The sequence below is a fragment of the Spermophilus citellus genome (assembly GCF_964194105.1).
Source record: "Spermophilus citellus genome assembly, chromosome: 5".
Classification (NCBI taxonomy): Eukaryota; Metazoa; Chordata; class Mammalia; order Rodentia; family Sciuridae; genus Spermophilus; species Spermophilus citellus.
Genome location: NC_138186.1, coordinates 55055507 through 55079590, shown reverse-complemented (window position 1 = coordinate 55079590; position 24084 = coordinate 55055507). Strand labels below are relative to the sequence as shown.

General features: G+C 41.2%; 1 protein-coding gene across 1 annotated transcript in view; it reads right to left on the bottom strand.

Moving 5' to 3' along the window:
- The window catches only part of DNAH8 (dynein axonemal heavy chain 8), a gene marked incomplete at its 3' end in the record, with an annotated part of 273605 nt that overhangs the window by 8071 nt on the left and 241450 nt on the right, over window positions 1-24084 (bottom strand). Inside the window, exons 85-87 of the mRNA XM_081294489.1 lie at window positions 11913-12069; window positions 6532-6684; window positions 6261-6450 (exon numbers count right to left, since the gene is read on the bottom strand). Of these exons, the coding sequence (XP_081150615.1) occupies window positions 6261-6450; window positions 6532-6684; window positions 11913-12069 (500 nt within the window). The remainder of the gene's footprint in view (window positions 1-6260; window positions 6451-6531; window positions 6685-11912; window positions 12070-24084) is intronic.

Genomic DNA, 24084 nt, shown 5'->3' with positions numbered 1-24084 from the left:
ATCCTACCATCTTGCCCTTGCTGGAACCTGGCTCAGCCCTAAAGACCTTGCTCTTCCCCAACCCTCCCTCCACCCCTTATGAGAATCTGCTACAACCTCTGGCCACGAGCCACTCCCCTCGTTCCTCATGTCATCTGCCCACCTGCCACCAAGGACTGAGTACCCTGCCAACACCGGGGTCTCTTCAGTATCCCATCCAGCAGTGCGGTCTGGCCTCTCCTGGGCCTCCTCGTGTTTTTAACTCACTGACTCCGCCCCCTGTCTTTACTTCCTTTCCTGTTTACTTAATTCCATTCTTTTCATCACTTGCCAAGTGAAACCCTGATCGTGAATGGGTCCAAATATCCCTCTCCTTACACCTAACCCTACCATGGAAAGAAAACAAGCAAGCTCTTTCCTCTTACCACTATCCTCCAACTTGCTTCTCCTCTATGAAGACAAGTTTCTTGAGAGAATCATCCATACTGCCACTCACCCTACGTGCTGCCTGACCCCTCCACTGCCCCACCTGCTTCCCTGGGACTTCTCTTGGGACTATTTGGGGCCCACCTGGCTTGACCTCTGGCAGCACCACTACTACTTGGAACCCTCCCTCTCTTTGTCTTCCATGACCTCTGCTCTCCTGGTCTCCCCACTCCCAGCTGTTTGGTCATGCGTGTTTGGGCTGGAGGATGGTACACAAGGAAAGGCAGCAGAATCCCAGCGAGGATGACTTGGGAGGAAGATGACCAGTTAGGTCATGGCACTGGTGAGGCTCATGGGAGCATGGGACATTCTACACTGGCAACTGGAAATGAGGAATCAGAATTCTGCACTGGGACTTTAGGTAGGTAGAGATGAATAGTTTACATATGTGAGCATGGCTGAGCTCATTGACGAGGGGGCCAAGTCCAAGGGCAGAACTTGCCTGAATAAAGCCCAGAAAGTAGGCTGAGAAGCAGCCCTCTAAGGGATGGGAAAAGAACCACAGAAGGGAATGGATGGAAGCCAAGGTCTGGAAGAGTTTCTAGAATCAGCATCCTAGCTACAGCCAAGGGGATATAGTTGGCAGGGAGCTCATTAGGTACGGGGTCCTTGCAGAGAGTGTTTCAGTGTAACATGGCAGTGGGCCAGATTACAAGGGACAGGGTGGCCGGTGAGGAAGGTAACTGTGTACAAGAGCAGAATTATGAGATGAGGATGTGATGCAGGCCAGTGCTTGGAAGCCCCTCACACTCCAGGACAACAGAACCACATGTTATTCCCTCAGAGGCATTTTGAACATGTCCACAGTCCTTCCGTAGTTCTGGGTTTGTGCACAGGGTAGGTCAGTGCTGCTATGATTTAAATTCCATTCACCCAGACCCCCTCAGACATGAGGAGCAGCTCTGGCTCTGGGAACAGTTGCCCCAGGGCCTCGCTTAGAATTGCTACTAGTTGTCCCCCAGTCCCTTCCAGCCCTGGAGTTCTGTGAACCCTCGGTGCACTCTTCCACTTCCACAAACAGCAGGCTCTCGCAACTATCCTCAAGACGAGCATCTGGAAATTGCAGCTAGCTGCTGACAATGCCATGACAACACACACACACACACACACACACATAGGTGAGAGGATGCAGGTGATTGTCACAGAAACACAAGATAACACGACAAAAATCACCCATCTCCTTGCTTCTGCAAAAATCCCCTCTAAGTGAAAAATCTTGATTCATGTTAGGAAATAATAAGTTGTTACTGATACCTGCTGCAGCAGCCTGGCGTGGCTTGTCAAGACACTGAGATAAAAGCATAGAAAAAAAATGAGCGCAGTTTGGCATCTAAATGGCATCAAGCTCCAGACTGAGTTAGACATTTGGAAAACAATGATACTGCGTGGTTCCAACTAATATGGAGGTGTGAGGCCTGCGGGGCACGCTCAGCCTCTGCCTCTGCCATTATTAGCAGCACCTGTGAGTCACACCAACATCAAATGGTAAAGTGTGGCTATCAATTAGAAGGTTTCAAAAGGCAGTCGATGCTCTGGCTTGAAGACGGGCTCTTCACAACTCATATTTCTTAGGTTTAAACACATTCCCACATGCAGAGCGCCCCCTCTCTCTCTCTCTCTCTCTCTCTCTCTCTCTCTCTCTCTCTCACACACACACACACACACACACACACACACAAGCTCCTGCACCAGCATCTAAATCGTGCATACGTGATGCCCTGCAGAAGGGATGCCCGTGGGGAAAAAGAGACCACAGCAACCCTTTGCACTCCAAGAGGTGCAATCTTAGACGGTATGAAAACAAGGGCACCGTCACTGCTGGGGGGACCAGGGGAGGGCAAAGGCACTGTTGGTCCGAGGAATCTGTTGGGAGGCAAATCCATGCACTGAAGAAGCTACGCCATTCAACAAATACTACAGGTCACAGACGCAGAGAGCTTGACCATTTTAATCAAATCTAATTGCCACACGGTTGAGCTCATCAATTGCTACAGAAATGATTGTGGCGGGGGCTGAAAATACCAGCTGAGCTGCACGGCGGCTGACTCAGCCTCCTCAAATATGACAGACAAACATCGGCCAGTCCTAAGGCAAACGAACAGTGCTCTGAGAGGCGCCAGCTTGGGCACAGAGCCGGGGGGCAACTGAAGCATGTCATCTGTCCTTGAGGTCCTCAAAGTCACTTTGGGAAACACACAGTGGACAGCATCAGATGCCACATTATGTTACAATATGATAAAAATTAAAGTCATGCGAAATTGAAACATGAAAGTGTTTCATAGTCCAGGTGAGTTTGACTGTATGTGTCTGTCATGACCCTGTGGCTCCTTGGTGACCTCTTTGCAAACCTAATTGTGTTTTACCTACCTGTGTGGGGTCTTTAAAAACATGATTATTGGTGCATTATAATTATGTGTAATAGCAGAACTCATTGTTATGTATTCATGCATGCACATAATATCATTTGTTTGATTTAATTCCCCAGGACTTCCCCTTTCCCTCTCCTCATCCCTCCCTCAGGTCCCCTTCTTCTACTTTACTGGTCTCCCTTCTGTTTTCATGAGAAGTCCACCCACTTTGTGTGGGATTATTTTTTAAAGCCATCAACTAAAATATTTTGAACTAAACAAGGACCTCATTCCATCGAAGGAGATGGTGTTAGAAGATACAAAACTCAGGAGACACATTCATGTTGCGAAACCTACTGCTGTCACATGGAGGTCAGCAAGGCCTCCAACTGGAAAGGGCTTTGTGCACCCTGTCTGTGAGCTTGCACAGGCTTGCTGGATTTGGCCAAGTGTGTGGAACAGAAAGTAATTGTCAAGAAGAGGAAAGGGAAGCAGGAAGTGATTAGTGTGCAGGAAGAGTGACTTCCAGTCTTTTATGCAATGAACAGAGAGCAATCATAGATAAGGGCGAGTGTGCCTGTGTGCCTATGTGTAAAGGGAAGGGTTCTCACTTGCATAAGTCTGGGCTTTCCAAGACACAGAGATCCAGGAGAGAAGGAATCAAAGTCCCACTCAAAAACAGAAGAAAAGAGAAAGGATTCATATTATTAACAGGTGAAGGCAAATGAGAAGTGAACCAAAGTGTACATCTACATTTGCATTTCTTTCCATATTGTTCTGGTTTGAACATCACTTCACCAAGACTAACAAGGAGAGATTAGTCCATAAAAATCAAGTTCAATTAAAGATCAGTTCAAGTGTTAATTAGAGGGGTTAACACTTTGCTATCTTAAGTTACAGGTAAAAAAAACAACAAGATAATCATTGGAAGAAGGTGTATTGCCATGATGTATGATGTGACTCTGTCATTTGTGTCTATGGGAAGCCAGGGATGAACCCATCCCACTTCCTTGGTCTCTGAATATCAAAAATACACTCAATGATCTCAGCCTTCTGGGCTCCTGGTGGCTTCTCCTGGGATCCCAGTTTGGAATATTTTCTCAGGGTAACTTCTATCCACTCTCATGCCTCCCCTACCCCAGATGTGTTATCTTTGTCTTGTGCTTTCTTATGAACCAATATTTTTTCCTACAAGAACTTGTCACAAATGTAATCAATATGTAAGTAGTGGCTCAATGTTTGTCTCCCTTACTATTCTGTGAATTTTGCATGGGTGAGAACAGTCATTATCTGGCCTTTTCTTACTGCACATAGTAGGTATGTGTACCTGGCCTGTACCAGGTACATATGAACCTTTATTTCATGAAGGACTAAATGCATAAAGTACCAAAAGAAAAAAAATACACTCAATGACCTCACAGATTTTAAAATCAGTGGTCCTTGGGGCTGGGGTCGTGGCTCAGCGGTAGAGCGCTTGCCTCGAACATGTGAGGCACTGGGATCGATCTTCAGCACCACATAAAAAATAAATAAACAAAATAAAGCTATTGTGTTCATCTACAACTAAAAAATATTTTTAAAAAATCAGTGGTCCTAATGCTGCTTCTGAACTCCAGGTCTCCCAGTGCATCTCTGCACCTGAATGTTCCTCCAGCACTCTCCGAAATCCAGTGCTCCTCCTGGCCTTGCCACCCAAGGTCCCTCTTGAACTTGCTCCCTGTCCTGTACTTTGCCTGCAGCCGAAGGCACAGCCTCTCCTTGCTCTCTCAAAAATGCCCATTTGATTCATCAAATCTGTTCTACCATCTGCACCTTGTTAAGATCCCAGGCTCTTCCATGGACCTGAGAGAGGTCTCACTGCTCTGGGCCCCGGGATTCTAGTCCACCCTCCACCAACTCCTGGGATTATCTTCTGAGCTTTGGTGACTTCCCATGGCCTTCATGACATAGCCAGAACTCCTCTAAAAGACAGCATTTTCTAGCCTCCCCCCACCACCTGAGCCCCTGTGTCCTGAGATGGGTGTCCTTTTTCCACTGGACGTGCCTGGGCTTTGCTCAGGCCTCTGCCTGGAATGACCTTTTCTTGCATCCACTACAAACCCGACTCACTGCTTCCCATGCAAAGCCATTCTCAAGCCCTGCCCAGGCACAATTCATCTCTGTCCCCTGACCACCCAGTTCTCACACGAAGCACTCATCACGTCGAGTTAAGGTTTGCTGATGCACTTGTCTTACCAACAAGATTATGGAGTTCTTTAGGGCAGGAATCAGGTCTCGAATCTGTCTCTGTTGAAAGCACCCTGCACAGGGGCTGGCAAATGGAAGGTGCTTAAACAATCCTGATTAAATTAGATGCTATATCTTCAGGATCCCCAGTCAGGAATTATCTGGTGACAACTTACTATAATGGAGGGCTTGCAAGGAGGAAAACTAATCATGAGCCTCCGGCTCAGTGTATTTCCACCTAGGGAATACAGCCGCATAGCCAGCATCCACTCCGAAAACAGCATTCCCAGGCCCCAGAAGTCTGCTGTGCCCTCTCCTAATCACTGCACCCCTGCCCCCAGCGTAACCAGGATTCTGACTTTTGACACCATAGGCCTGCACCTGGCCTTGTCCTTTGTATAAATTGAATCATCCAAGATGTCGTGTTTTCTGTTTTGCTGCCTTTACTCAATGTTACTTTATGAGATTCAACCTTATTTCTTGAGTAGAAGCAACTCATTCTAAATCGGTAAGTGTGAATGTTTCTTAAATTGTATTACAAATGGCGCCAGGAGGTGCCGAACCATGAGAAATCCAACATCTCTTCATTTTGGCCAAGAATCCCTTGAAGCAAAACCACCCGTTTTGTAGTAAGACAGAAAGTTGTTGGGTTTCGAACCCTATGAACTCTGACATGGAGCAGGTAACTTTCTGAGTAAACAGTCTCAAAATGAAGGGAGAAATGAATCAGAATGACAAAACACTCTTTCAGGGGAAAAAAAAGACCAAAAATCCTGGTTTGGAGGGGAGGGAGACCCCCGAAGCTCCCTTAGTATTTTTGCCACATCACATGACAGTTTTTTAAATCAGTCTCATCTTCTGACCTCCATGAACAATTTTTTTTTTTTGCCTCTTCTGGGGCTTCATTTAAAAAATTTCTCCACCAACATTTAAAACTAAAATTTGAGAGAATTTTTTAAAAATAACTCTTTTTCCCCTAACCACAGAGTGACAGTTTGCTGAAGTGGTGGAAAAGAGAGGACTGGGCCACTGCATTGTGGAAGAAAGATAAGAACAACTTCAGATTAAACTTGTTAAGCAAGGAGAGCAGGGTTATCTATGTTCTCCAACTGTGGAGAGGACATGTCCAGCACCTGCAGCGTACCTTCACCATGCAATAGCACTATCCAACCGTCCATCCACACAAGTCCAAGTGCTGCCCACTCTCCCAGGAGCACCTACCTTGGGGATTAAAGAAACCAGTCATCCAGAACACATTGGGCCTCCCTTCAAATATCCAAGTGGCAAACTGTGCGTTTCTTTCCAAAAGTTCAGTGAACCAGAAGCCCAGGGTGGACGAATCCCAGGACACCCTTTTCCAGAGCTGAGGTATACGAGCATCGTACATGTTGTCCAGGGCGTCTCTCAAGTTCTGAGGAAGATGAAGGTAACATATGTGAGTGAGAAACAGCAGCAGAAGAGAGAGGTGACTGCTGAGCTGTGGGCGGCTCACCTCACTCATGATGATTGTCCCCTCAATGGCCAGTTTCAGATCGCTCAGGCTAGTGCGGAGGATTGAAATGACCCTTTGCATCCTGTCAATTTCTTGTCTAAGAAATATGTTCATGGAATTAAGATGCCCCATCTTTATCAAACGAGCTTTCACCTAAAACAAAGCACATGATAAAATCATCTACTATTTCTCTTTCAGTGACCTGTCTCCCTTCTGGATTCTTTTTCCTCTTCTGGGTGTATCTCTACCAGACCGAACAAACTCTAAAATATCTCTTGCAGAACCAAACTTGCCATTAAGTTGCCCATTTTCTGAGCTTCAAAAACTACAGTTCAAACAAAATGATTTTTATTTCCTACTGATTGTACTCAGTTGATGATTGGAAATGTAATTTTAAAAAGCTGAAATAAGAATTGTACCTTTTTCCCCTTTCAAATGATTAAGTACTGAGTGTCAGTTGAATATTCTTTTGCAATCTAACTTTTGTAAGAGTACAGTGGAATATTTTTTTCATTATGCTTGCAGAGCTGTAATTAGAAATGTCACAGAAAGTTAATACAGCCAAAATCTTTACAGAACACTTACCAAAGAATAGGATTAGCTGTAGTTTTTCCTAAGATCATGGTTGCCTTGGCTATGGTGCCTAAAAAGAGCCTTTCCTAATCTAATCAATGAAAATATTTGACTTTGTGGGAGAGCCATTACAGACCTGTCATTTGGGTATACTGACCATTTTTAAGAGATCAATACAAAAGCCTCTAGTTGTGGGAACAACAAAACCTAACAATTACTGGAAAATAAGCCAATATATATTCACCTTTCCATTTAGTAACATATGCCAAGAAAGACTGGCTACGGGTACTGGCAGGCACTCACATTCAGGAGTCTGTACTTTCTGTTAGCTACAATCTGAGAGATGCCAGAATAGAAAGAATGTGGACAGACACACAGAGAGGGAGAGAATCTGATATGATGTTCCCATACAAAGAATCATCAGGAAGCCTGGAATCAGCTGTAGGATTCTCTGCCAGAGATAACCACACCTCTTCTTAGAGACAGATGGGCTTCGGGGTCTTCTGAACCGCTCCCATTTTACAAAACAGGCCTCTGGCGTGGGAGTTTCCTTTAGCAATGGACGCCTCTGATTTATTACATGGATCATTTCCAGTGATTGAAAGATGAATGGGGAAAGCAGTCATATAAAACCAAACAGCCTGGACGGAGCCACTTATGCAGGCAAAACAAATAAGATTAGAATCATAGGCCAACGTGCCAGTGGAGGTCCTGGACCTCGTCCCCCATACCAACCTTCAGGGAGCCTCCTGAGTTCCTGGTTCTAGAACCTACATTTTTGCAGTCTCCAGAGCCTTATTCCTGTCTCCATCCTGAGCCCTTCCACCTACGGCAACTGAACACACACATATCCCCTTTCGATCATGACTGCTCTGGGAATTCATTCTTAATGAAAAGGGAAATTACAGAAATACTTCTGCAATTCTACAAATGGGAAATGAAGCCCAGGTATTGATCACAGCATCAAGTCAATAGCCCAGGTCCATTTACTATGCCAACAGCCCCAAATTGCCTTGGCCTGTTTATGGTTTTAAAAGAAAAACTTGCCTAGTGTTGTGGCACCTGCCTGAAGTCCCAGCTACTCAAGACACTGAGGAAGAACAAGCACTTAAGCCCAGGAGTTCAAGGCCAGCCTGGGCAGCATAGTGAGACACCATTCAAAAAGGTTTTTTCTTTAATTAAAAATAAAAGAGGAATTTCACTCAAGATAGACAAGCTTGAGAAAAACTTAGACCCCCTAAAAATGTGATTCTAATACTGATTTTATTTTGTGTGTGATTTTTGTTCCAGACTAAAATGGCCATTTTATTGATAAAATTAAAATTTGTTGTTGTGGTCTTACGTTGGATTTTCATCATGTTTCTGGGACCAGGTAGTCTCTTCTACATAATAGAGTTAATTTTACTAAGGAAACTGAGGGTATTCAATTTCAATCTACAAACTTCACTTTGCTGCCATATTTTCAAGGACCCAGCTCTTCTATAGTAATGATCTTGGAAGAGGAAGAGGTTTTAGATGTCCCTCAGTGCAAACTCCCCCCCAGGCTGGAATCCACCAGGTGACATCCCCGACACTGCATCTGCTAAATATTGCCAGGACAGAGGTCTTCCTGGTGATGCAGCCCCAACCCAGTCTGGGCAGCTCAAATGATAACCAGGGCTCATGACCTCCCTCTGGCAATACCAACCCTGTGGTAGAGTTATATAGAGTCAGTTTATCTCATTTTCCCATGCCAGCTTGAAAAATCTTTCAAGGCAGATATTTTGCCTCATTTATCTCCTGAAAACCACCCAAAGAGCAGCTGAAAGTATGTTCTTTCCATATTTATCCAACTGAGAAGCACTTTCTCCCTTACTATATAAACACTCCTTTGTGAGACCATTGATTCCAATGTCTTAACCAAATACCTTGTTACCCATCCACTCATTGGTTCCAGAATCAGTTTGAATTCAATTTTTTTTTCTTTTTGTACTGGGGATTGAACTCAGGGGTGCTTTACCACTGAGCCACAATGCTAGCTTTTTCTTTCTTTCTTTTTTTTAGACAGGGTCTCACTAAGATGCTTAGGGTCTTGCTAAATTGCTGGGACTGACCTCAAACTTGCAATCCTCCTGCCTCAGCCTCCAGAGTCTCTGGGATTATAGGCATGCACCACTGCTCCTGGCTCACTTTATAGATTCTTGCTCTACCGCCTAGCTTGGTTTCTGCTGGTACTAAGGACTAAGTGACATAATGAATATAAAGCACTTAACACAGGGCCCATTGTATAATGAGTCCTCAAAAATGCCAGCCACTGCCCCATGATGACCTCATTCTATGAGCTAAGTGTGGTGCTTGGAAAACTTCAGATTGAGAACCGGATGTTCATAAATAATATCCACACTAATTGTTTAACCCTATTTAATCAGTTCTAGGAGTGATTGAAGATCAATTGAGCAAACAGGCTATCTCCATCTGTAGTTTAAGCATCTCTAAGAATACCCAATCAGTGACACCTTCGCTTTTTGGCCTTAAAGATTTTTTAATTGTTGTTTAGCACAGATTAAGGCATAATAGTACACATTGGTATATAACTGGGTCAATGTGGAAGACTTGCCTGCAGAGGAGTTAACTTATTAAGGTATTTTAAAAAGGAAGCAAAAGAAATATTTCAAAGGATGACCAGGATAAACAAACAATTTAGACAGAATTTAGATAAAAGAGTTTAGTAACATAGACAAACCAAATTTACTACGTAGGTAATCTGCAGACAATAGGTAAATTACTGTTTCTCACGGTAATCAGACGTAGATGGTTAGATGCACAAATAGATGCCTAGATTGTTGTTCGTCTATCTAGCTAAATGCAACATTTCCATGGTCAATTCTAGGGGGAAAAGGATAGCGAGAGGGCTATATGATGTATTTCAGAATAACTCCAGATCTCTAACTGGCCTCTCCCTGTTCCAGCTATAGGTAGAAGCCCCTAGACAGGTAGCCCTTGGGCTCCCAGCTGCTGGGTGCATCTTTTCCCAGGCTTCGGGAAGCAGGAGAGTGTGCACACAGACCACAGTTACCCCTGCAGTAGAGGTTAGCTTCTGACCTTTTAATTGAGGAGCTAAACTTTACTCCCTGGTAAAGCTAAGGCCATCATTGGTGAAGGATGGAGGCTGAGAATAGTGGTGAAGGATGGAGGATACAGCTCTTTTTCTTGCATGAGGAAGGAAGCTCAAGTTGAGGACCTCTTGACAGAATTTTCATAATATCCCAGACATTTTGCCATAGATAAAAATTACCTTAGGTCAGCAGTTCTCAAAGTGTGGCCTGGGATCCCTGAGGGCCTAAGGATTCTTTTTTTTCAATATTTATTTTTTAGTTTTCGGTGGACACAACATCTTTATTTTGTTTTTATGTGACACTGAGGATGGAACCCAGTGCCCCGCGCATGCCAGGCAAGCCCGCTACCGCTTGAGTCACATCCCCAGCCCCCTAAGGATTCTTGTGGAGTAGGTTTACAGGATTAATCTTTTTTTTTTTTTTCTATAGAAACACTAAGATATTGATTGACTTTTATACCCTTTTGTCTTTTGGGGAATTGAACCCAGAGGCATTTTACCACTGAGCCTCATCCCTAGCCCTCTTAATTTTTTAAAATTTTGAAACAGGGTCTTGCTAAGTTGCTTGGGGCCTCACTAAATTGCTGAGGCTGGCCTTGAACTTTCGATCCTCCTGCCTCAGCCTCCCAAGTCACTGGGATTACAGGTGTGCACCACCACACCAGGCACTCTTTTACTTTTATTCTGTTATGACTGTACAGTGGAGTTTACCAAAGGTCATATGACATGATATACCGAATACAGAAGCAGATATGAGAATAGAGGTGTTTTCTATTAAGCCTGACATTAAAAAGATTTGCAAAAAAGATAGAAACAATCCCACCATTCTCAGTGAATTGTTTTGTCTTGGAAAATATATGTTTAAAAAAGGTAAAAAAAATGCTTTTTATGTTAACATGTAATGGGTTTATTACCATTTTTTAAAATTTCTCCATATAGGGCTGGGGTTGTGGCTCAGCGGTAGAGCCCTTGCCTAGCGAGTACAATGCCCTGGGTTTGATCCTCAGCACCACATAAAAATAAATAAATAAAACAAAGGTATTGTGTCCAATTACAACTAAAAAATAAATATTAAAAAATCCTCAATATAAATTTCTAACATTAAATGTCAATGGATATCATAAACAAAAGCTATTCAGGATCCTCAATGATTTGGCAAAGGGGTCTTGAGATTAAAAAATTGGAGAAGAGTTGATTTAGGTTTAAAAAAAAAAAAACAGCTAACACTCAGGAGATAGAGGAAATAGAAAATTACTGCCATGCACTCTGGGGACTGGGACCATTTAAATGGCTCTTTTCCCTATCCCTGGCTAAGAGCTCCATGGGAATGCAAAATGCAGGGCAGGAGACAACCAGAAAAGGTCAGGTCGAGAATGACAGAGCAGGTCATATGACATGCAGGATACACTAACACAGAGGCTGGCATGGGGCTCTGGACTAGAGGGTCTGGAGGTCCAGCATCCAAAGACAGGAACCCAAAGAGGGAAAGGGGGTACAAAAAGGAAAAGTGGTGACGAAAGGAAACAGAGAAAGGTTTCAGGGACGTGGAGAGCAGGCTTTGCATGATGCTTGGGAAAGAGTAAGGAAAAGAAGACCAAAAGGTGGAAAGGAAGTTGGAGACCTAAAAAGGAAATGCGCAGTGCCTGAGGGACTGGAGGAACCATCCAGGGGAGGTGCTCCCTGCTTGGTGCACGGCGGGAAGACCTCGGCTTACCTCGTGGGGGACGTAGTCAGGGGGCAGCTTGCTCAGCATGTCTTCAGACAGTCGGTACACGATGGCCTCCCGGGTCTCCCCCACTCCACCTCCACTCTCTTTGGGCTGAATGTTGGTGATTGTTTCAAGGACGTCGGAAGCTGTGTTACTCTGATACCTGACAGAAAGAGGGACCAGAGTCTCAGAGAAGATGAAGCCAGGGTGAACTGATAGGGTCCCTTCAGTCAACCCCAGGGAGAAAAAGGAGAAAGAAAGAAGGAAAGAAGGAAGCGTATACCATCAACCATGAAGAAAAACTAGAGGTCCTTCCTCCTGCCTTCTAATGGGACATCAGGAACATGGCACAAATGAAAATCCCTCCCTCTTTAGAGAGACTCCACACACATCTCTGGTAATCCAGCCCCAACACCTCAGGCTGGACCGCTGACACATCTCCTTTTATTCTCCCCCTGCTCAGGGACGGGTCCTAACAGTCTGGCATAATTGGTTAGATCAATGAGAACTACACATGATATGTCCTCACTGAATTATAAATAAATAGAATTTCTTCAGTCTTTTCTCATTTTGTTTCTCCATGGTCTCACTTCTGTTAGGATTTCCAAGGTGGTCTACTGGCGTCCAACTGCACCACATATTCAAATGCAGCTACCCTTAAAAGTCCACTTTACAATGAAGGTTTACTATATGCCAGGCCCTGAGCTAGATTCTAGGATACAGCAGTGAACAAGCCATAGTTCACATGCAGAGAAAGAGGATATTACACAAGGACACTAGGGAAAGTGCTGTGGAGGAAAAGTAGGATGCTTTAAGCAAATTTGGTCTCCCTCACTTTCCATCTCTCACTCTTTCAGGTTGACCAGATGCTCTGAGGTGCAGGAAGCTAGCCCTGGAGTACTGGATTGGTCAGTTATCTGGAAATTCATACATATTATGTGTGAGTTACATGTGTGTGCATGTGTGCATGTGCATGCATATGTGACAAAAGATTAATCTCTATCTCTCTCTTCTTGCAGCACTGGGAATTAAACCCAGGGATGTTTTACCACTAAGCTAAATCCCCAACCCTTTTTAATTTTTTTTTTTATTTTAAGACAGGGTCTCTCTAATTTGCCCAGGCTGGCTTTGAACTTGTGACCTTCTGAGTCATGCCATCACACCCATCTAAAGTCTCCCTTAAAAAGAAATTAAAGGGATATGGATAGGAAAAGAAAAACTCAAACTATAACTATTTGCTGATGACATGATTCTATACCTAGAGGATCCAAAGAATTCCACCAGAAAACTTCTAGAACTAATAAATGAATTCAGCAAGTAGCAGTATATAAAATCAACATCCATAAGTCAAAAGCATTTATGTACACCAGTGACAAACCCTTTGAAAGAGAAACTAGGAAAACTCCCATTTACAATAGCCTCAGAAAAACTAAAATACTTGGGAATCAACTTAACAAAAGAGGTGAAAAACCTCTACAAAACTACAGAACACTAAAGAAAGAAATTAAAGAAGACCTTAGAAGATGGAAAGATCTCTCTTGTTATTGGATAGGCAGAATTAATATGCCAAATGAATAATGACCAAAAGCACTATACAGATTTAATATAATTCCAATAAAAATCTCAATGACACTTCTCATAGAAATAGAAAAAGCAATCATGAAATTCATCTGGAAAAAATAAGAGACCCCAAATAGTCTTTTTTTCCCACAAATGGTGCTGGGAAAACTGGAAAGTGATCTTTAGTAAGAAGAGTGAAGCAGGTGGCATCACAATACCAGACCTTAAACTATATTAGAGCTATAGTAACACAACAGCATGGTATTGGCACCAAAATAGACTTGTAGACCAATGGTACAGAATAGAAGACACAGAGACAAACCCACATAAATTTCCAAGGTGGTCTACTGGTGTCCATTTGCCCCACATATTCAAATGCAGCCACCCACCTTTAAAGTCATATCAGACAAAGGCACCAAAAACACATATTGAAGAAAAGATAGCCTCTTCAACAAATGGTGCTGGGAAAACTGGAAATCCACATGCAGCAAAATGAAAGTAAGCCCCTATCTCTCACCAGGCACAAAATTCAACTCAAAGTGGATCAAGGACCCAGGAATTAGACAGAGACCCTGCTCCTAATAGAAGAAAAAGTAGGCCCAAATCTTCATCATGTCAAATTAGGCCCCAACTTCCTTAAGCAAGACTCCTAAAGCACAATAAATAAAATCAAGAATCAATAAGTGGGATGGATTCAATCTGAAAAGCATCTTCTCAGCAAAACAATCAGTGAGGTAAAAAGAGAGCCTACAGAATGGGAGCCAATTTTTATCACACACACATCAGATAGAGCACTAATCTCTAGGTTATATAAAGAACTAAAAAAAAAAAACTTAACACCATTAAAAAAAAACAATTAATAAATGGGTTAAGGAACTGAACAGACACTTCTCAGAAGATGATATACAATCAATCAACAAATATATGAAAAAATGTTCAACATCTCTAGAAATTTGAGAAATGCAAATCAAAACCACTTCATCTCACTCCAGTCAGAATGGCAATTATCAAGAATACAAGCAACAATAAGTGTTGGCAAGGATGTGGGTGCGGGGGGAAGCACACTCATACATTGCTGGTGAGACTGCAAATTGGTGCAACCAATCTGGAAAGTAGTATGGAGGATCCTTGGAAAATTTGGAATGAAACCACCATGTGACCCAGCTATCTCACTCCTCAGTTTATACAGAAAGGAGTTATTAAAAACAGCATACTACAGTAATGCATCCACATCAATGTTTATAGCAGCACAGTTCACAATAGCTAAATTGTATAACCTTCAATAGATGAATCGATAAAGAAACTATGGTATTTATACACAATGGAATATTACTCAGCTTTAAAAGAGAATAAAATTGTGGCATTTGCAGGTAAATGGATGGAGTTGGAGAATATCATGCTAAGTGAAGTCAGCCAATCCCCCCAAAACCAAAGGCAAATGTTTTCTCTGATAAGTGAATGCTAATCCATAATGGGGATGGGGAGCAGGGGAGGAATGGAGGAACTTTAGATAGGGCAAAGGAGAGGGAAGGAAAAGGAGCGTGCGTGGGGGTAGAAAAGATGGATTTCCAAGCATTGGAGAACAGAGACAAATGCAGTGAGCTTGGAGGCAGGGAGCCAGGAGAGATGAAGGCGGAGACAAGGCAGGCAAGAGCACGCAGGCTCAGGTGGGATACTTTAAGGATTCCTAGAGTCAACAGCCAACCATCAAAGACTTCTCAAGCTAGGGTGCCATGATATGACCAGATTGAAATTTTTCTGCTTTTTTTGAATTCCTATTTTATGCCCTATAAACATCACATGATTTGATTTGGAGGAATTACTGTTTCATCTGTGAATTTTATCTCCTGTCCAGATGTAAGCCAAAATCACATTTCCCTTCATAGATATTAGAAGCAATCTAGAAGGAATTTAGCAAAGGCATGACATTAGTGGTTTTTTGGTGCTTTGTTTTACTGAATAGAAAGTAAATAGGATGTCTGAATTTACTGAATAGAAAGTCTTTATAATGTGGCAAAATCTTATATTTGCAAACCTTTGAATATAGCAATTCCACAGGTAAGAATTCATCCTAAAGAAAGAACCAGACATTCCATTTCTGGCAGTGTACCGCAATTGTCAGTACACTGTTGTGACAACCACTAAACATGACAGATTAGATATTAAAAACACCTTTTATAAAATATTACTGTAAAAAATATTACTGAGGGGCTGGGGCTGAGGATCCATGTTAGCTCATCTGTGAGGCACTGGGTTCAATTCTCAGCACTGCATATAAATAAATGAAAAAAGGCCTATCAACAACTAAAAATATGTTTAAGATATTATTGAATTGTAAAAATATTAAGAAACCCTCAGGGCCAAAGAAATATAGAGTAAAGATGATTCCAGAGAGATAGCCAGATTTTACTCCGGGGGCATCAAGTTACCTTGGTGTTCTTAAGTCTCTGTTTAGATGGTACAATGAAAGGGAGATGCCTCCCTCATATCAAAGGTGAGAAAATTCCTACATAGATCTGGGATCTTCAATATCAGGGTAAACTAGAGATAATCCACCTGTCAGAATGGGTAGTAAGCAACTTGTTCTACTGAGTTTGACATGAGTAGGGAGAAAAGTCTTTCCTGAAATTCTTTTTTTTTTAATTATTTTTTAGTTGTTAACAGACCTTTATTTTACTTATTTATATGTGGTGCTGAGCATCAAACCCAGTGCCTCCCACACATTAAGTAAGCACTCTACCACTGAGCTACAACCCCAGCCCTCTTTCCTGAGATTCTTAATTCATTAGGTTTGTGATATTAATTAACACTCATTCATATTACCTGGGTAATTTGAAAAAACTCAAGCTAAGAATTTATTTTAAGGTGTTCTTTGGAATTTCTAAATATTAGATTGAAAGTACCTGATGAGCATAAACACAAATCTTCCCAGGAACAACATATCTTCAACTCAGGACCCCCAAAATCCAATAGTAAATTTCCAATTAGCCTGAGTTCATAAGTAAAAAGTTAAAAAAAAAAACTTATAAAGAAGCCAGGCTCTATGATCAAGAGTCGGTAGCGATAACAGAAAGCAGAACCACATCTGCAAAGATCTCAGTAAATTTTCAGATGCATGCTATAAAATGTTGTTTTAAACTATATTGAAGAATTTTAAAGGGTTGCTTAAAATATTAGTATTAAAAGGAAATTATAAACATGATTATCATATTTGAAAAAGAGCAAGCAGAATTTCTGAAATAAAAAATAACTAAAATTTAAAATCAGTATTCATTTTTTATTGCTTCTATAAAAATGACCACAATATAAGCAGCTTAGAACAGTACAAATTTATTGTCTTACAATTCTGCAGGCCAAGTACAACACAATTCTAATTCTCACTGGGTTAAAATCAACGTGTTGGTAAGGTGAGGTTCCTTTCTGTGGGCTGTAGGGAAAATCTGTTTTCTTGCTTATTTGGGTTGCTGGCAGAATTCACTTCCCTGTGCTTGTAGGACAGAGATCTCTGCAATTTCTTGCTGGCTACTAGCTGAGGGCCCTTCCCAGCTTCTAGAGGCCACCTACATCTCTTGCCTTGTGACCTCCTCCTATAAATTGGCAGAGGCAGAAAAGCTAGCAATGGCAAGTCAAGTCTCCTTCACAATTTGACTCCTCCTCCTCCAACTTCATCTCTCTGAACCACTCTTCTGTAATTAGATTGGGCCTGCTGGATTGATAACATTCTGATCTCAAGGTCCTCAACCTTAATCATATCTATAAAGTCTCTTTAGCTACATACAGTGACACATTCACATTCACATTCACATCTTCAGGTTATGGAGATTAGGATGTAGACATACTTAGGGATTCATTATTCGGCTTCCCATAATAGCCAATAATGGGTTAAACAGCAGATTGGATACAATCAAAGAGAGAATTAGAAAAATGGAAAATAAACAGAATGAGGCAGTGAAGAAAACAAATGGAAAATATGAAATAAAAGTTGAAAGACATGTAGGCTAGAATGATAAGCTCTAATAGATGCCTCAGCAACATTTAGAAGAATAGAAAAAAAAAGAAAATAAGTGATGAAATAATGACTTAAGAATTGAATGAACCTGGCCAGGTGTGATAGTGAACACCTATGATCCCAGTGGGTTGGGAGGCTGAGGCAGGAGGATCAAAGTGAGTTCAAAGTCAGCCTCAGCAACTTAGCAAGGCCATAAGCAACTTAGTGAGACCCTGTCTCTAAATAAAATTTAGGAACAAAGTGGAGGGAATGCTGAAGATGTGGCTCAGTGGTTAAGGGCTGCTGGGTTCAATCCCTGGTACAAAAAAAAAAAAAACAAAACAAAACTGAATGAACACCAAGTAACATGAGCAAATAAATAAATAAATAGAAATATATACATAGACACATCACAGTGAAACTGTAACACACCAAAAACAAGATCTTAAAAGCAGCCAGAGATAAGAAACAATTACGTAGAAAGAAATGACAATTAGACTGGTAGCCAATCCCTCAACAGCATCAACAAAATCCAGAAGAACATAGAATAACACTGTCTAAGTGATAATATAAAATAACTATACACCTAGAATCATGTGCCAAGCAAAAGTGCCTTTTGGGGGTATGAATGAGGGCAGGAAAAAGATTTGAATAGACATTTCACGAAAAACGTCTGTATAAATGACCACAAAGTGCATGCAAAGATATTTCACCTTATTATTTATTAAGAAAAGGCAGATTAAAACCACAATGTGATACTACTTCACACAGCAGTAGTAATAACCAAAAGATAGACATTAACAAGTATGGACAGAGACAGAGAAACCTGAATATTCATAATTGCTAGAGGGCACTGTAAAATGGAGCAGTCACTTTGGAAAACAGTGTGACAGTTTGTTAAAATGTTAAAAACAGATTAATTGTATGATTCAGTAGTTTCATTTCTAGTTACCTACTCAAAAGAAATGAAAAGACAAAGCTACATAAAGACTTGTGCATGAACATTCATGACAGCATTATTCATAAACGACCCCAGTGTCTATCAACTGGTGAATGGACAAGCAAAATGTGGTCCAGTCACACATTGGAACAATAATAAAAATAATCTGTCAATGAAAAGTAATGGAGTAAATACTGACCCATGCTACAACCTGAGTGAACTTCAAAAGCACTATGTCAACTCAAAGAATCCAGACACACAGCGTATGAACGAGTTCATCTAAACTTAAGAGAATTTAAGGTGGGCGGATTACATCTCATTAAACCTATTTTTAAAAAAAAAGAGGGCAAAAATAAGACATTTTTTCAGAAAAAAATAAAAGAGTTAACCATCATGGGCCTTCACTGGAGGAAATCTAAAGAATACACTTTAGAAAGATGATTCAGGAAGATGATTCTGATAAAAGGCTTGAGGTAGAGAACAGAATGGGTCAACACACATGGGTAAATCTAAACAAGCATTCTAGTTTAAAATAATTAAACCTAGGCCTAATTGTAGGGTTAGATCAAACAAGATAAAAATTAAAATACTAAAATGTCAGGGAACAGCGATCAGAGTTAAAGTTACCTAAGAGCTTTTGATTAAACATATTAACTTTAAACTTAGGTAAGAATGGGTATTGAGATTTCTAGGGTAACTGGTAAAGAACTAAAACAGAAAACAGAATTTCCAAACAGGCAGAGAGGGGGAAATAGAATGGGAAAAACTCTCATTAAGCAAAAGAAGAAAAGAAGCACAACACAGCAATAGTGTGGTAAAAAAAAAAAGCCACATTTCTTATTTATTCTTTATATTTTATGCATTTTAAATATTCTTTTATAGTTACTCAATATTAATAAATCAGTTTTAAAAGAAATAATCAGACACTTGTATAAAGATGTACATACAAGACTTTACAAGGGTATTTTTAAATAATAAATCCTGCTAATGCTCTATAAAAAAATCTATACAGACAATAAAAATGGTAATGTAGCACTGTATTCAGTGATAAGGTGAGGTGTCACTGAGAGTTCATAGAATAAAATAGCATACAGTGAAAAAACTGGTTATGGTATGACCTAATTTCACTGAAAATCCTGTGCATGTTGATACAGTAAAAAAAAAAAAAATTCTAGAAGGATATTTTGACAGTGAGATTTTTTGTATGATGAGATTTTTCTGCAATTATTAGTTTTCGCCTTATATTTTTCTGTATTTTATTCCTCTCATAAGGAAGTATGATTTTATAAGAGTAATAAAACTATTTTTGTTTTGAAAAATAAGAGAAAAAATAAACCCCTTAGACAAAGCACATCCTAAGTGTCAAGCACTCGACACAGAAGACTCCATGGCAAATGCTTTAAGTCCACTGAAATGCCTCTTTCAAATTCCCACTCTTTATGCCCCTCCAGAAAGGCCCTCTTCTCACTTCTCACTACAGCACAAAAGAGAGACTTATGCCCTTTTCCCTCAGCATTCCAAGGTGTGAATTAAACATGGCACTTGTAGCACTAACTTTCAGAATCCCAAGGAGCAAAGTCATGTGGGCTTCTTTCCTTGGATCATTTCCTCCCTCCCTCCCTCCCTCCCTCCCTCCCTTCCTTCCTTCCTTCCTTCCTTCCTTCCTTCCTTCCTTCCTTCCTTCCTTCCTTCCTTCCTTCGAAAAAGAGGGACTCCTGTACAATTGGTCTTTGAATTCATTTAGGAAGGAAGCTGAAGAATAGAGAACATGCTTCTATCTTGAGCATTTTTATCTGATTGACAGGTAGAATGCCACATGTGGACCCAGACATGTGTATCCATACTATTGCATGCTTTCCAAAAGCTGTGGCCAAGACAAATTCATGTGGCACTTTGGTTGACATACTCAATTTTCAGTCAGATACAGCAATGATGAGAGTCTTAGTGTCCTATCTAGCAAGCATTTGTGACCCCATTTAGAGTTAGGGTATCACCTCCATATTACCCTCTACACACGAATTTCACAAACATATATGTATATATATATGTGTGTGTGTGTGTGTGTGTGTGTGTGTGTGTATGTATTTATATATAAATTAATATAAATTTTGAAACATGGTCTCACTAAGTTCCTGAGGCTGAACTTTCAATCCTCCTGCCTCACACTCTCAAGTTAAGTTGCTGGGTTCACAGGCATGTGCCAAGGTACCTGGCATGATACTGGAGTTTTAGAATATCTGCAAAACACTTACTTTAAAATCTGAAAGATGAGTATATCAAACACACACGGTTTAATATATGAATAGAGAACAAAACATTTTAGTAAAATGGCACTAAAGACATTTTCAACCCAATCCTGAACTTGATGTGATTCCAATAGTTCTTAAAAATTTTCACTTGACATGCAATAATTGCACTTGACATAATCCCAGTTTTTAAAAAGTCATATAAAGTATAACAAAAGCACAAATAACTCCGAAGGGAAGAGGCCCATGAAAATAGCTATTGAGACAACAAAATGAAGATACTAAAGTCACGAATCCCATAGTATGACACATATTTTTCAGAAATTTAAACTTGTAAGTGATTAACGTTACTCCATGATCTCCCTCCAGCTTTAAATAGAGCAAGGACAGAAGATACAGATGAATGGCTCTTAGAGAAGGTGGAGGTCTCACTGTGTGGAGAGCTTACGGGGAACCCTGAAGCACCAGGCCAGGCTGGTAACAGCCTGATTTTATCATGACCTCCCATGTCCACATTTCCTGGACTCCCAGAGGCCTCTGTTTCTTACATTAAACACATCCCTTTACCCCTCACCTGAACTGTTCCTTCTCCCGTCTCCTTTAATGACATCCATGTCAGTGCCCAGTTGCCCAACCCAGAGTCCTTGGAGTCAGCTCTCTTTGATGTCACTCCCCAGGCCTTCTTGGTCCCCAAGTCCTATTTCCAAATCATTTCCAGAATTCACCTCCATCATCAACCACACTGCCTTCAGAACTGTCCCAAACTCTTGACCAGGACACCCAACACCCTCAGAAGCCAACTCTGCCTTTGTCACTTACTCCCTCATGGAAGCACCATCCCCTTCCCCTGTGCTCTGGGCAAGTTGAACTTGGCCCCCAGATATCCCACAAACCCTTACATCTTCCTGCCTCTCCTTGCTCCTCTCTTGGTCGACCAGCCCTGGTCTGTCCCATGGTCCCTTCTGGCACTCCCCCCATCCTGCCCTGGCACTGCAGCCACTTTCTGCCCAGCCCCTCTCTAACCTGAGAACCCCTGCCCATCCTTTAAGGCACAACTCAGATGTGGCCTGTCACTAGCTTTCTTTGATCCTTAGGTTGGGAGGTATTGCTTTCATCTCTGTTCCTGTAGCAACCTATATGTGCCCTGATTCTACAGCGTCCCCGAGTATATTACGTAAATATTTGCCATTCATCCGTTTCCCTAATAGATAATGAGCTCCAAGGACAAGGACTGTGTCTCACTCATCTTCATATCCCGAGCTGGCCAGACAGTAAGTTCCCAATAAATATTTGTTGAGCTGAAGCCAGTTGGCTTAAATTTTATTAAACTTCAAATACAAAAGAGAGCAATTTTCCAGTATTTAAAGGGCATCAAGCTTAATAATCCATTCCTCCTCATGGTAAAAGTTTAGCACAAAATTATTATTATTATCGATTTCCTGACACCTTTCCACCTACAAATCAATGGATACATATGTTTATGTGTGCCTGTCTCACACAAATATAAGTATAAATATATCCTTGGATATTTCTGATAACTTAATTTTGCTTTCATAGGCTATTTTCACAGGATTTTTCCCCTCAAGAGTTATCTGTATTTTTCTTATATTTTATGGCTTTTAAAAACTGAAATTATGCTATACTTCAAAATTCAGAAATGGTTGCAAGTGTGCGCACGCACACACACACATACACACACACACGTCTCCCCCTCAAAACATAAGGGAATCAGAATGATGTGATTTCAAGAAGAAGGAAAAATATTTTTATTGTAATGTTTTAGCAACACTTTCCTTCCTTTAAAGGCTAAAGAGTTCACTCTCCTGCCTATTCTAGCTACAAATAAAAAAGGGAAAGACCCCATATCTGGGAGCATCAGCGCTCTCTGGACTCCCCTCGAGCTTGCATCCCTCCTGGAAACGTGCTCTTCACCACTGACTGGTGCCAGCAGAGCACACCACTGCGGGCGTGACCAACTCGTTTTCTGTGGATTCTGGACAAATTCACAGGTGCTCCAGGGAGCAGCTGATGGAGGTGCTGCTGCTGCCGCTGCGTCTCACCTAAGAAATTACTTTCATGGTGAGTGATTTTACTCTTTTATGAGGTGATCTGAAAAGAGTCCCAAAAGTACAGATGCTGGGAAAGACTCACCAGAGTCACCCCATGTCACATAAGAGCTGGACAAGCTCTCCAGGTCATCTCCCCATTACACGTTTTATTAGGCACAGGATGTCATGCCCTGCTATTCCAAGGCTGTACAACTTGAATTTCCTTTTCCACAATGTGATTTTATGTTTGCAAAAATATGAAGGGCAGAGGCCAAGTCAAGGGGCTGTAATGGAGAACTGCAAGTATCTCTTTATGCCTTCAAAGCCCCAGGACTTTCAGGAAAACAGTCCCCTTAACTGCTCTGAGATGAAGAACAAGACTGTTCTGTGAGCTGTGGTCCTGAGTTACTTCTTGAAGAAAACTTCTCTTTGGAGTAAATAGGGGAAGAAGCTCAATTGCCTTTTTGTAACTTGGTGGTTCTGGGGAGTTGGGTTGTGGGTAATAAAAATGCAAAACTACTGAAAAAACAGAAATGTCTATAAAATAAACAATTAACTATCTAATGAGATATTTGTGCATGGTCACATCCAAATCAGCCTAGATTTAGATATTCTTTTGCACATGAAATATCAATGAGCATTTTTTTTTAAAAAGATCTAAAACTCAGAAGTGTCAGCTAATACTAAAAGGAATGAATTAGAATTTGTCCTGCATAGAAATAAATAGAAAATTTGTAATAAGGCATTTGATAAATTTCAGAAGGGAGAAAAAATATGCATAACCACTAATGAGAAAAAGAGTCAAAATAAATAACTGCTTTCCACATTGAGATGGTTGAATTTGCAGAGTCTCTGGTACCTTATAAATCTAGATAATAAAATATGAATAAGCTATGCATTTTTATGGTTCCTGTCATCAAGAAATCTAATCTCTTGGGAGAGATTTTACTTATTTTAAAGCATTTATTCAGCTTGATTCCTCCACCCCCTTCTTCAGAGTCTTTGTTTTGAAGTAGAGAGGAGAGAGACTTGTGGTTCTTTTCCCCAAATTTTCTCCTCTCAAATTTATGGATGTGAACTTCAGAGGGAGAGTCTGAGAAACAGGAGCATAGAGTCTCCACCATGGCCCACTCCCACTGATAGCCTGTGAATCTACTAAAAGCCAGTGTGCTATTAAACAGCAAGGATGGTCACATCAATTAATGATCCCTCTGGTTGGGGACATCCAACACAGCCAGCGTACGGTAGAGTCCTCCCCATCTCCTGGCTTCTTTTGCACAAGTGTGGGTCTCTCACTTGGGCTCCTGTCCACATTTCTCATCCCACTCAGACATCCCATTCTTTTCCAACTTAACATGCCCCAAACAGGACTCCTTAGCTTGTCCTCATGTGCATC